The 12,370-nt window shown below is 47.5% G+C and overlaps 4 protein-coding genes and 1 non-coding gene across 5 annotated transcripts; 3 read left to right on the forward strand and 2 right to left on the reverse strand.

Moving 5' to 3' along the window:
• Positions 1 to 2,425: 2,425 nt before the first annotated feature.
• BKA67DRAFT_509356 (thioredoxin-like protein) lies at positions 2,426 to 2,809 on the forward strand (the record flags this gene model as incomplete). Its single annotated transcript, XM_046097236.1, has 1 exon — positions 2,426 to 2,809. The coding sequence occupies one exon, from the start codon at positions 2,426 to 2,428 to the stop codon at positions 2,807 to 2,809; it is 384 nt and encodes a 127-aa protein (XP_045965344.1).
• Positions 2,810 to 3,321: 512 nt separating this feature from the next.
• Positions 3,322 to 4,747, reverse strand: BKA67DRAFT_654343 (histidine phosphatase superfamily; the record flags this gene model as incomplete). Its single annotated transcript, XM_046106544.1, has 2 exons — positions 3,322 to 4,654; positions 4,707 to 4,747. 2 exons carry the CDS (start codon positions 4,745 to 4,747, stop codon positions 3,322 to 3,324), a joined length of 1,374 nt encoding a protein of 457 aa, XP_045965345.1.
• Positions 4,748 to 6,550: 1,803 nt separating this feature from the next.
• BKA67DRAFT_t26 lies at positions 6,551 to 6,649 on the reverse strand. Its single transcript has one exon. It is a non-coding gene; the product is annotated as a tRNA-His (tRNA).
• Positions 6,650 to 8,155: 1,506 nt separating this feature from the next.
• On the forward strand, positions 8,156 to 10,046 carry BKA67DRAFT_550497 (uncharacterized protein). Its single transcript, XM_046101663.1, has 5 exons — positions 8,156 to 8,459; positions 8,531 to 8,842; positions 8,900 to 9,004; positions 9,059 to 9,441; positions 9,505 to 10,046. The coding sequence occupies exons 1-5, from the start codon at positions 8,361 to 8,363 to the stop codon at positions 9,914 to 9,916; spliced, it is 1,311 nt and encodes a 436-aa protein (XP_045965346.1). The 5' UTR covers positions 8,156 to 8,360; the 3' UTR covers positions 9,917 to 10,046.
• A 990-nt stretch (positions 10,047 to 11,036) lies between these two features.
• Positions 11,037 to 12,283, forward strand: BKA67DRAFT_78640 (40S ribosomal protein S19). Its single transcript, XM_046109436.1, has 6 exons — positions 11,037 to 11,141; positions 11,236 to 11,250; positions 11,416 to 11,435; positions 11,487 to 11,512; positions 11,602 to 11,714; positions 11,773 to 12,283. The coding sequence occupies exons 1-6, from the start codon at positions 11,124 to 11,126 to the stop codon at positions 12,037 to 12,039; spliced, it is 459 nt and encodes a 152-aa protein (XP_045965347.1). The 5' UTR covers positions 11,037 to 11,123; the 3' UTR covers positions 12,040 to 12,283.
• Positions 12,284 to 12,370: the final 87 nt, after the last annotated feature.

The raw sequence follows: 12,370 nt of genomic DNA on the forward strand, positions 1-12,370 counted from the left end.
AGCTTCGCCGGTACTTGGTGCTCAGTGCTTTAGTCGCGTTTAACCCCTGTCATCTTGAGGGACCCCAGGGAGAAACTACTGCTATCTTCAAACCTCCATCCTATGCCGAGTGCAGATTCTGTTATGACGGCTATGTTTTCGTGATGAGATTCTAGGGGTGTGCAGATCTACGACTGTCTCCGGAGCATCATACAGACGGGTTCTTCAAGGGTCACGGCTAGATATGCCGAGGAAACAAGTTCTTGAGCACTAGAACATCGATTCGCAAAAACCATTTGCTACAGTTGACTCGTCGAGGATCTCATCCTGCTCGCTAGATAATCCTCAACAGGGTTTCAAAGGATGCTCGCAACAACATACCATAGTATCACAAAGAAGCCTAGCGTAAGACTATCGCGAGTTGTGAGGATCGACCGAATTCGCATTTACCAACGGCTGGTTTGGTCATCCTATGGTAGGTGCAATGCAGTGGGTCGTATGGATGAATCGAGGGAGGGTTTCGTCCAACGACTTGGCATTCGGGACGCCCAGACCTGCTGCAGTATGCCTGTTGCAAAACGTTATGAGTCTTTCTACCTTGAGCAGATTGTTCCAGACACTTGGTAAGATGTTCTTAAGATTTCTTGGAAAACTGTCAGGATGTTCTATGTTCCGAAGAAACTGACAATTTCTCGGATCTTCGGCAGCCTTTGGCATGGCTTCGTGTTTGAGATATCCCGCATAACAAGCCGTGACCACACGGTAGCTTTATGGAATTTGGAGTAAAGTAATGAAAGGTCGTCGCAAGTAGGGCAATATGATCGTGGGGATCCGATGTTATGTTGTTGCATTTTTGACATCTCCCCCCTCCCAGGAACTTTGAAGTTCATAGAAGGGCACTAGGTTAAGTAAGTTGGGCTTGTTTCCTTCAAGACTTGACTAAAGTTTTATTCCTGCCGGGAAGGACTACCAGTTGGCTTGGAAAACTCTCACAACACGACTTGGCAGGTTTGGCACAGGAAGATATAAGGTACTGTCTACAAATAGTCATGGCTTATACAAAATACAGGTGTGGTTGGAAGACCAGGTTACACGTAGTTTGATGTGCTTGTCGCGCGACCCATGAGGCACTTCACCCATGATGCTTAACTCAAGAAAATATATGACTTGCCGAATAGCCGCGATGCCTTTATTTGAGATATTGACGTGTCGTATCTTTATAGAAAACTTGCTTTTATGATCTCCGAGGAAAACCAGAGCAGGTTGAGATGATTCCCGAGTACGCAGAGCCAGAAGTTTAGTGGGGATCAAACCTTGCGAACGCCACGACACGGACGGCGAGACTGCGAGACTGCGAGACCGCGAGACTGTAAGTCCATGAGCGACAATCAGCGCTTGCCTTGGTGATTTAGCCCTTCACAAGGTTCTGAAGTAGAAGAAATGGTTTTTCGTACGCTGTGGATTTACAGTTGAATCACCACGTACGAACACGTCAATCGCCTCTCTTAGTGGCACACCTTGCATCATGATAGATTGCCAAACTGCGGCGCGCTGGGATATCAGCTTCAGGCAAGTAATTGGAACTGTGCATTTGAGGATCAAAAGTTTCCAATACATGTCTCTTCATTTCCTCTCAGCCCGCCGTGCTCACCTCATAAGTAATCGCTCATCTCCTGTCAGCCATTTTGAACTGTTTAGCTGTTTGAGAATATATCCGGCACGGCCTATCAGAGCTACTGCGCTGTTTCAACGTTTAGTGCCGGTGGCACGGCTGTTCCTCAGGTACACCACACTACTCAGATGTTCCCGCACCCACCTAATAGTAACACATTTAATTCTGCTTTAGATTCCATAGAAAACTGGTCATCTTCCTGAGGGTCCTAGAGAGGTCGTTGGCGGACCATTATTGGAAACTTGGCGATAGGTCTTAAGGTTAAATAGTTGTGGCCAATGTCTGTCTCACTCACTGGTAAATGGGTGTCTGGTAGCTTACCTTGTGTACAGCGGACGTAGTTGGATATCTTGAAAAAGCGGCCCTTCAATCTCAGATACACTGAGAGCAATTTGTGAGACAAAACAAAACCAGTATCTGCCATAGATTAAGCTTAATCATAAACCTTGAAAGTCCTTGTGATTGTTCTCGATTATTCCTCCCGTGCGCCACATCTCCTGACAGCTGCTCCGATTGGCTCCGCTGCATTTTGACATTGCGCCAGTCAATTTAGTCATCTTCGCGAACCCCATCGTCGTTCATCGAATTCCATCCTAAAAACACTTGAGAAAAGGTACAAAGCGCCGTCCACTTCTGTGCCTTAACATATCCCAACGCTTGCCCACTTGTACAAAGCTTGCAAGATACCAAAATTGGTATCCAACTTCTACGAAGCAACAAAAGCAGCAAATCTCATCTGCGCCCCAAAACCCCTCTCAAAGCTAACAGCAAAACATGGCGGACAAAGTGCAGCACCCCTCATCTCTTCCAGAGCTGCAAGCTCTCTTCTCAAACACGACCTACGTAGCTGTCGACTTCTTCGCCGATTGGTGCCCACCTTGCAAGCAAATTGCGCCCATCTGGACCAAGCTGGCAGAGCAGCACAGCGTGCCTGGCCAGCTGGCTTTTGCCAAGGTGAACGTTGACCACGCGCAGGACATCGCACGGGCCTATCAGATCACCGCGATGCCCACGTTCATGTTTTTCAAAGAGGGCAAGCAGGTCGCAGTTCATGGCCAGGCAAAGGTTCAGGGCGCCGACCCAAGAACACTGATGGCCGCAGCAGAGAAGTTGGGTGGGCTGGCCAAGAAGCGTGCTGCGGAGGCTGGCAAGGCATAGGCTGAGGCGGCCGAGGCTCTGAAAAGTCGCCTTACGGGTCCGATGAGGCCATATGGTTTGAGGTTTGAGTGGCAAGCGGATCATTTCAGTTTCCTAGCCTCGCATTCATCGTGGGTTTACGGCTTCGGGGACGAGCACATCAGGAACGTTCCGAGCAACTCGGAATTATTCTTCGACTCCTGGTTTTGAAACGCATGGGGCCCGCAGATCCGCGACACGATGCGGTACCTTTGGCAGCTTCCTCGAGGCGGTGTATAGTCAGCAACAGACAACATTCCCAACATATTTCATGAATTTCTGGAACGAAAGCAAATAGCATCAGTGAAAGGGACGATGGGAACTTGGTGATGCAAAGGCTTGCATATGGGTACGGTCGTTTGTATGTTTAAGCAAAATATTACGAAACCACAATCTTCCAGTACTTTGCTCATTATCCTTGGTTCCAGGTACGCATTGTTTGCGAGAAATAATGTATTTTAATGATGATAGAATAGGCGTAGTTGCACAATTGTTTATAGAAAGCATTGATCCCAGAACCCGCCGCTTTGAGCAAAGCTCAGGCTTGAGACAAATGCATTCAGGCCGCAACGACCCAAGTCGTCGGCATCGCACGTTGATAGAGGGATCACACGATCGTTGACAAGTACCCGGACTAGCTCCTCGTCTACACCATCGCAGGTCATCTTCTCAACATACATGCGCGCCGCAAATGGTACAGTCCAGCTGGAACTATAGCCATTTGTTTCGGCAGCAGTCTCCAGCGTGACATTACTTAGTGGCGTCGTGGTATTGTAGAGGCCGAGGGCGCTGTAAATGGTCGTCATGTCGTTATCATGCGAGAAATCAGCATAGAGTGTCAATCCCAACGGAAAAGTCTCAGGGTTACTGTCCAATGTCGAGTTGGTGCTGGTATGGTCTCGCACGCTGGTGTTCGTGAGTCGAGCAACTAGCTCATTCGTGAAACCGACACCTTGTGTTGGACCAAGCGGATTACCGTAGCTGTATCCGTAGTACTTGTCCAAGGTCTCGTAATAGTCGTATTGTTGCCACTCTTCAGTTGTGAACAACGAGCACCATTCGGAGATGTTGCCGGCTGCATTCGCGACAGTGTTGAAAGGGCAAAGGTCCATGATGTAAATCGTCTGACTGGCCGTGAGGTTGGCGCCTACCAAGTTGGCATTGAGCCGCGCAGTGATGTTAGGCAAAAATACATCAGCCCAGGTAGACTTGGCAGTGTCTCCGACATCTGCGTCTGGTCCGTCCTCAAAGGCTGTACAGATACTATGACTCAGAGTATTGTTTACACCAATATCCTCGGAAACGACCAAGATGTCGTATGGGTAGGAATCGGAGTCAATACCACCCGAAGCCAACTGAGCCTGATGAAAGCCTTGCGTCCAGTTCTGAGCGGACTCGACCACTCTAGCTTCACCAGAAGACCGAAACCAAGGAGTGTTGTCATGTGTCAGGTCTTGATATCGCTGGTAGAACTTCATGCCTGCGTTAACCAGCTCTTGTTGGCCAAAAGTGGTGAGTTGATCAGCACCCAGAGTATACTCGTAATCCTTGATGAACTCATATCCGGCACCGTATGATGTTGTTGAGCTCTGGATTTGTTGCACTGTAGCATTATACTTGGCTGTCTTGGAAGCGGTAGGATCACGCGCCCCATGTCTCGAAAGCATTTGCACGAACGTCACTTGGCAGCTTTCAGGGACGCCGGCATCAATCTCTGATGGGACCGTGAAGTAGGGCGAGTATTGACCCCAGTACTGCGAAATATCAGGACTGCATTGATATCCTGCTGCAACTGAGTCACATGATCCTGTCCCACAAGCAGCATGTCTATACACAGTTAATCTCCAAGTTTTGCACACTTGCAATGAAGAAGACTTACGAGCCTGTAGCCAAGAGTGCAACCCCGGCAATATACCTCATTATCGAAGCCATTTGTTCGAAGTGCGTGCAACCAAGAAACGAGCGGGCTGAGGTAATTTTTAACTTCACTGACGCTCTCAGTGCAGGCGACAATACTTATACTATGTTTTCATCATCGCATGAAGCTCCGACGCAATCTCGGCGTTCACCAGGGGTCTTGTGAACAAAATTCCCTCCATGGTAATTAAGCACGTGTTTGGCACCGTAGCATCACAGTACTCCATATCTCGCCTATGTTGCAGCAGCATATATGCTTTGACTGCGCGCACGTGGGTCTGTCGGGCCATGCTGAGTGGAAGTTCTTGGCAAGCACTGCCGCGTGTTACATTGCTGGGAAATTAGTGCCAATGCGCTATTCGATTAGTGCAGATCACCCTTTTCAAGGATTTTCTTCGGCATAGTGCCGAACATAGTTGAAACGAGCGACTTGAACGCGCCGAAGCTATGTGTCGTCTGTTGTCGATAGGAGATAGGAGACATATATCTCGGTATCTGTAGTAATACCATGCTTTTGTTTTGTCCAATGAATGTCGTTATGATATGTAGGCTTGTGGCTAAACAGATCTGAAGTTTAGTACCTACTAAACAAGCTGAGCATATGTTAAACCATCAAGCCAGTCAATTCAACCAATACTTAACAGCTCCATGTATTTTATCAATATCAAAATTCGCATAGTCATATGAGGACACTGGGTTTCTTTTGATAAATAAGAGCTCAACATCCAGACTGGTTCGTCTGGTCAGTGGTAGAAACAAAAGTTTACACAAACTGGAACTGGTCGCTGGTGAACTTCCACTGGTGTGGTGCGAAATAACTTGGAAGTTATCAATTTCACAGATTAGTTACGGAAAGTTCAACAATATAATATGGAATAAAATAGTCGGTCACGTTCCCACCAGTAGGTAGTCGAGGTATGCGACAGACTGAACTTTTGTGTGTATGGCTTGCTTGGCAAACAAGCACATTTATCTCGTCGGTGGGCAACCGGCGCCCTAATGACAACTGAAAATCAACATGAAACTGAGGATTAGTTGTTATGAGAGAGTATAACACATAAGTATAAACTAATTTGAACAAGATAACCAAGTTATCCGCGAATTTAGGATAACTTTGTGTACGACGGCCACAAGATACATTCGCATCGCTCTGTCGACTTGTGCTTGGGGCTAGTTTGCGCAGGGTATTATCAGATTTAGGCGTATTGCAATCCTCCTTCACGAGTGCTATGCTGCCTCTACTTTTACACTACCCCCGTACACAAGTTGTACCTATAGCATCAAACTCTAATCCGTGTCCAACATGGTGATCTGTTTGTCGTTATTTGAGGAACGAAAGGTGTCGTTAACGTTTGCACAGTAAGCAAATTTTGTGGTTCTTTGCTTGGCTATAAGATTACTTATAGTCTCGCATGATCGAGGTCCAAGCCTTCCACCGGTCATCTCAAACATCGTTATACCATACATATTTGATGGACAATTGTGACAGTTGTCCAGAGTATCTATCTATCATTGGATGACCAAGAAAGATATTTTAATTACACAATAAGCGGGATGATGGTCTTGAACTGGTAATTAGTGAGTGATATGACCATGAAGGCCTCATAACTGGTGTACCATTGCGCTGTCAAGCCATAAAGCCACAGACGGCGCCATAATTGGACTTTGCGCAAAATAAATGATGATAGCCTACAACACAAAACAATAACATATGTTGTAGGACTAAAACTGGTAGGATGCATCAGTCAGAAGAACTATTGAATGAATTAACCAGACGCATCCTGGATAAAAAAGGATGCAAAAGTATGGCGACACCCGGAATCGAACCGGGGTCTAGTCGGAAACGTTCTGAACAACTCTAAGAGTAGCCACAACGACTCGTACTGACCACTATACTATGTCACCTGGGTTTCGAACCACTGTTTGATGTGATTCGTTGAGTAATTCAAGCCCCAATATAATACATATTGCCTCCACTTTGGCATGCGTTTAACCTTGGGACCCATAGTAAAAGTTATCACCTTGCGCTGTCGAAGTGACTGAGAATGGTCCAAAAAAGGCGTGTCGAGCTCAAAACTTTGTACTGGCTATCTGAAAGCTAGAGTAAAATAAGTGAAATGTTGTTTAGTATAGAGGTTGGGTATAGTTACAAAAAGTGTATTAACAGATTGACGAGACAGTGGAAAACCAGACACCGCTAATCGCTAATCGACACCTGTGAACACTAAAAGCAAAATCTCCGCTGTGAGATTTGGGAGACATCGCAAGCGCTAGGCATAAACTTTAACGCACTTGTGATGAATATAAATCATCAAACACCTGGTATCTCCGACATAGAACTATCCATAGACCGAAGAAGTATAAAAGGCTCGTGCACACTATCACATGATAAAAGCATAGTCAGTCTCATAGACCTGGCTAAACCTATGACTTTATCGATGCTTGATCCTAACCATAGCAGGTTAATAAGCGATAGATGCGTGTATGCCTGCACGCTGGTCTTCCCTATAGCTTGGCGAAGGGGGAATCCCCCCCCCCCCTCCCCAATCGAGGAACGCCGAAAGAACAGATGTTGCACCCCGTCACGCAACCCAGAACGGGCGTAGAAAGCCAGGAAAGCTGATGTCTATCAATAAGCCGGCCAGGGCGCTCCGAACAACACCCGGGACGTGGTGTACAAGGCCCCCAGGAGCTAGGCTGAGCTTTTTTATACTATATGAGATCAGGTCCTTGGCCTCTACATATAAGGAACAGTGCAGGCAAAGGTATAATCTAAGATGGAGGATAAAACACAAATACAGGCTGCTCTTGGTTGGTGGTGTCTGTTATCTCACTATTCGGACACTGCGCTAGACTTGGGTCTATCAATTCCATCTGCATTCAAGGGTTGTCCACAAGCTCAATAGGCCTTCATGACTCGAACGACGAGGTTAGTGATAACGCTCAGACATGAGCACTAAGATAATAGCTTGGCTTTTCGCATTCTTGGATTATTTCCGCAATAATACCCGTTATATTCCACTACACTAATGCACTATGGCCGATTTTCTCATGAATATCTCAGGGGGGGCGGGGGGGGTTAACCCTCGACCCTGACCTAGCTCTTTTACTAGGCTTGGCGATATGATCATTCGAGTTAGGGCACGAATAAGGAACGTTTATTCTGAACTTGCAATGATCGTGATCTAATTAATTGCATACCATCTATTTGGCGTTTGGTCTCTCCTGATGGGCATCTTGCCACTAAAGATTTTGAAACAGGCTCGAGAATTCGCCAGTGCAAATAAACTTCTGATGGCGTCTGTGCATTAGTATTGATTCCACTTTACGACGATGGATGTATGACCCAAACTCGAGAAGTGCTCATAGTAAAACTAAAACGCTAAACTAGAATATCTGCTAAAAAAAAAAAGATGCGTTGCAGACACGTCGATCTTAGGCAAATGATGCATCTTTTTTACATGTCAATTCAGGATCCATTTCAAGTATTGTACTTCCGCGATTAAATTTCCCCAGAAGCAGGGCTGAGTGTTTCACTATCTAAGGCATTTACTTCACTTGCAAGATTGAACGGCTTGCTGTTCTTGATGTAACACAGTAATGTTCGCGATCCAATATGGCTGTCATTCGGCAAGTCTGCAGGGTTGTAGTCCTGGTGGCCTTCTGTGCCCCCGTCTTTGCCAAAGTCACTGCTGAAGACTTGCCATCTTGTGCTGTATGCTATCTTGTGTTTATTATTGCCTTGGAAGATATGAACATAAAGATAAAGACTGACATCGATTCTAGATCAACTGCTTTCGAACCTCGCCACCCAGTAATGCAAGCTCGCAGTCCTGCAGACTCACAAACTCGGATTTCGAGGCAACGTTCTCGCCATGTTTCTATGAGGAATGCTCAATAAAAGATGCTTTGACAGCGCTCAACAAAACATCAATACTCTGCGAAATACCCGAACGCGATATCTCCTGGGCGATCCGTGGTTTCGTTATTGCTTCTACCATAGTTGCCTCGGTCGTCATCGGTTTAAGAGTGCTTTTGAAGTATCGAGGTCTGGCAGGAGGCATCGGATGGGATGACTCGACTATTGTGATTGCTGTGGTGAGTAGTGCCACATGCTATGTGGTGATCGAAAGATGTACTTATGATTCCACTTAGATCTTGACCATGGACGCAGCTGTTGGGCAATTCCTTGCGGCATGGTATGGTATGGGCAAGGACCAATGGAAGGTGCCAGTCGAGGATGTGTCAACAGTGTATAAAGTAAGACGTTCCGTCAACAGTGCCAGTGCCGTTGCTAACCCAAACGTTTCTGAGTGTTTCTTCATCGCCGCCGTCGGTTACAAGCTTGGTAATGCTGCCACGCGCATCTCAATCCTTTGTTTCTACCTACGCGTCTTCGGCACCACAAGCGCATGTAGACCTATCATTACTTTCATCGTCATCAATGCAGTTATTGGCGTTACTTTCGCCATTGCGGATACTCTCCAATGTCAGCCTGTGGCCAGCTTCTGGGACGGGTGGGACGGCGAGCTCTCTGGCAAGTGTGATAGCCTAAGTGCCATCTCCTGGGCACACTCGATACTGAACATCGTCCTAGACGTTGCGACCCTCGCCATTGCATTCTGGATGGTGAATAAGCTGAATATGCGTTGGAGGAAGAAGGCCGCAGTTATCGGGATGTTCTTGCTGGGATCCGCGTTCGTTAACCTTGTATGGCTACACCGTGAAAATGAATGGGTTGGCTAACATTGGCTCTTCAGGATCACGCTGGTCTCATTCCTCAGACTTATGTCTCTGTCACAACTCTCCAACGCCCGGAATCGAACATGGAATCTCGCACCCGTGGCGTACTGGTCGGCAGTCGAGATGTTCTTTGGCCTGGTGTGTGCCTGCCTCCCTGCTCTCAATGCGCTCATAGCTATATGTTGCGACAAAAGAGATAAAATACAGACTGCAGATTCAGGAACAGGTGTATACGAAAGACATGCATCCGATCAGCGCCCAGGTAGAACGAAGACATCGGATCTTACAGCTACCTCTTCGAGGAATGGGGATTTAGAGTGCGACTCTGAAATTCGTGACGGAAATAGCATAATACAGTTAGTCGTGCTTCCGCCGACGAAGGAGGATGATACACGAATGGAGAGTTATCCTCAACCCATGGGATGCTAAAGATATTCGGACGGGAACGGATAGACATAAATTACGAAATAAAGACTGCACTAGACGGGTCAAAATGTAACCTCGCTGCCATGGTAGTATCTGAGCCATTGTTCTGGCCAGCTAATTTTCTGGTTCCCTGCTTTTGGAAAAGTTCTACAAAACCGTTGGTGCAGATATACCGTGTCATCATTCGATGCACCGACGAGCCTCACAGTGTCGAACCTTATCCTAGAGCGTTGCATACGGCAAATATAATGACCTCCCAGCTAAGTAGTTCAGCACCCAGGATTGGCATCTCCATGCGTCATCAGAATCTTCCTGAAGTGGCGGAAGATCACGCATAATGGGTCCTGGTGGTAAGAACCACAACTGGATACAAGAACCAAGAACACTGAACATTGAACAGGTGAAACAGCCGTCAAATCTTAGTAAGCAAGCAAACTAACAATGATGGTGTATGGCCAAGTGCACAAACCAACGTATGAAAACTGTATCGCTTAGGCGAAGGCTGGGAGTTGAATACAGATGAATGGCAATAAGATTATTCTCAGTCACACGATGATTCTTGTTGGAACCTGGGTGGCCAACAACACCCATCACATGCGGGGCCTCGACCGCGCCTGAATAGTCGTTGAAGAAGTTGTGGCCCCAAGCTGGATTCAAGTTGATATCCCTGGTAGGTTCGTTGTCACACAAGCGCTACGAAGTATAACAACTTGAAGTTGCTAGCGGAAGGCATTCACTACTGTGAGCAGCGAGTAAGCGTTGCCAATGTTGCTGAATGTTACAGATAGCCGGTCTACTGTTGAGTATCTTGTGAGTGACCATACTCTCATGCTGTCTGATTACAAGCTTGGTGAGGTTTGGGTATCCGAGTTGGACATTGTGATTACATGTCACGAGTGTCTCGACAAGCTGCCACAAGCTCTTCAGCGCCAGAGTAAGTGGGGCTCGAGTTCGGCGTTAAGCTCAACGAGATATTCGCACGGCTCAGAGGGGGGTATGTGCACACAGCGAATTTCGCTCTTTGCTCCACTTTGACCTCCGAGGGCACAAAAACCCTTAAGCCAAAATCGCAACCACCAAAAACTTCCTCGACCCGCATCCGCATCGACATCAAGAGATTCTGACTCTGGTAGCCAACCGACCAACGCCCAACGCCCAAACAACCAGAAACCAGTCAATCTCCCGATTTCGACCAAGAATTACCGTCAAAATGGCTGGTGGAATTAACGTGAGTGCTCCTGCTCCTGCTCCTCCGTATGGCGGAGGAGCGCTTGTCCATTTGGGCCTCGACTTGCCGTGGAAAAGGCTAACATTTCTTCCAGGTTCGCGATGTTGACGTGAGTTGAACACCCTCTTGAACGACCTCGGAGCTCGGCCTCCACTCGAATGTCTCGAACTCGAAAATACGATGGGATACAATCTCAACGCGTACAAGAATAGAGCTGAGGCGTCCAAGAAATTGGGCTTATGGGGATCAATGCTAACATGGGTTCCGACAACAGTCGCAGAAATTCATCGAGGCGTGCGTACCCCGTTCCTGTTGAAATTGCAATCAATGCTGACATCTCATTAGTTACTCCTCGTTCTTGAAGCGTCAAGGTACTTAAGCCTTTTCCTCCAACCAGTCGGGGCATTCGTGGCAAGGGTTGCCAGAATATAACGAGCCAATAACTAACTTTGATCGCTAGGCAAGCTGCCCATTCCTGGTTGGGTCGACACTGTGAAGACCGGTGCTTCCCGTGAGCTTCCTCCTCAGAACATCGATTGGTTCTACGTCCGCGCTGCTTCCGTTGCCCGTCACGTAAGTTTTCTTGGTCTCACCGAAACGGTCGGACTGTATACTAACCCTCCGTTTGAAGGTCTACATGCGCAAGACCGTTGGTGTTGGCCGTCTCCGTCGCGTCCACGGTACCGCCAAGAACCGAGGTGTCCGCCCCAGCCACCACGTCAACGCCTCCGGCTCCGTCGACCGCAAGATCTTCCAGGCTCTGGAGAAGATCGGTGTCCTCGAGCAGGATGAGGAGAAGGGTGGCCGCCGCATCACCCAGTCCGGCCAGCGTGATTTGGACCGTATCGCCCAGACCGTCGCTGAGGCTGACGAGGAGGAGGAGGAGGATGACGAGTAAATGCTTCTTTCGCGCATTATGATATCCGATACGGCAAGGGAAATTCTCGGTTCAGGTTCAGCATAGGGTTCGGCGTCTGAAAATGGCTTGACATTCTGATTCACCAATCACGAGGCTTCCTGAACACCATGAAATGATGACCTTCGCGTCGATCCACGTCGAAACTGTCGTGATGAGCGGAGGATAGACTCAATGGCAACTACGTCAAAAGTCGGAGCCTGTCAACAGTTTTTTCAACATTGAATCTCCATGTGTTCTATCACGGCCAGTAAACTTTGTATAAAACCACTTGTGCCGCTCACCAATACCAGCCCCATGCTCAACCTCGATT

Source organism: Truncatella angustata (assembly GCF_020726525.1).
Source record: "Truncatella angustata strain MPI-SDFR-AT-0073 chromosome Unknown BKA67scaffold_1, whole genome shotgun sequence".
NCBI classification, from domain to species: domain Eukaryota; kingdom Fungi; phylum Ascomycota; class Sordariomycetes; order Amphisphaeriales; family Sporocadaceae; genus Truncatella; species Truncatella angustata.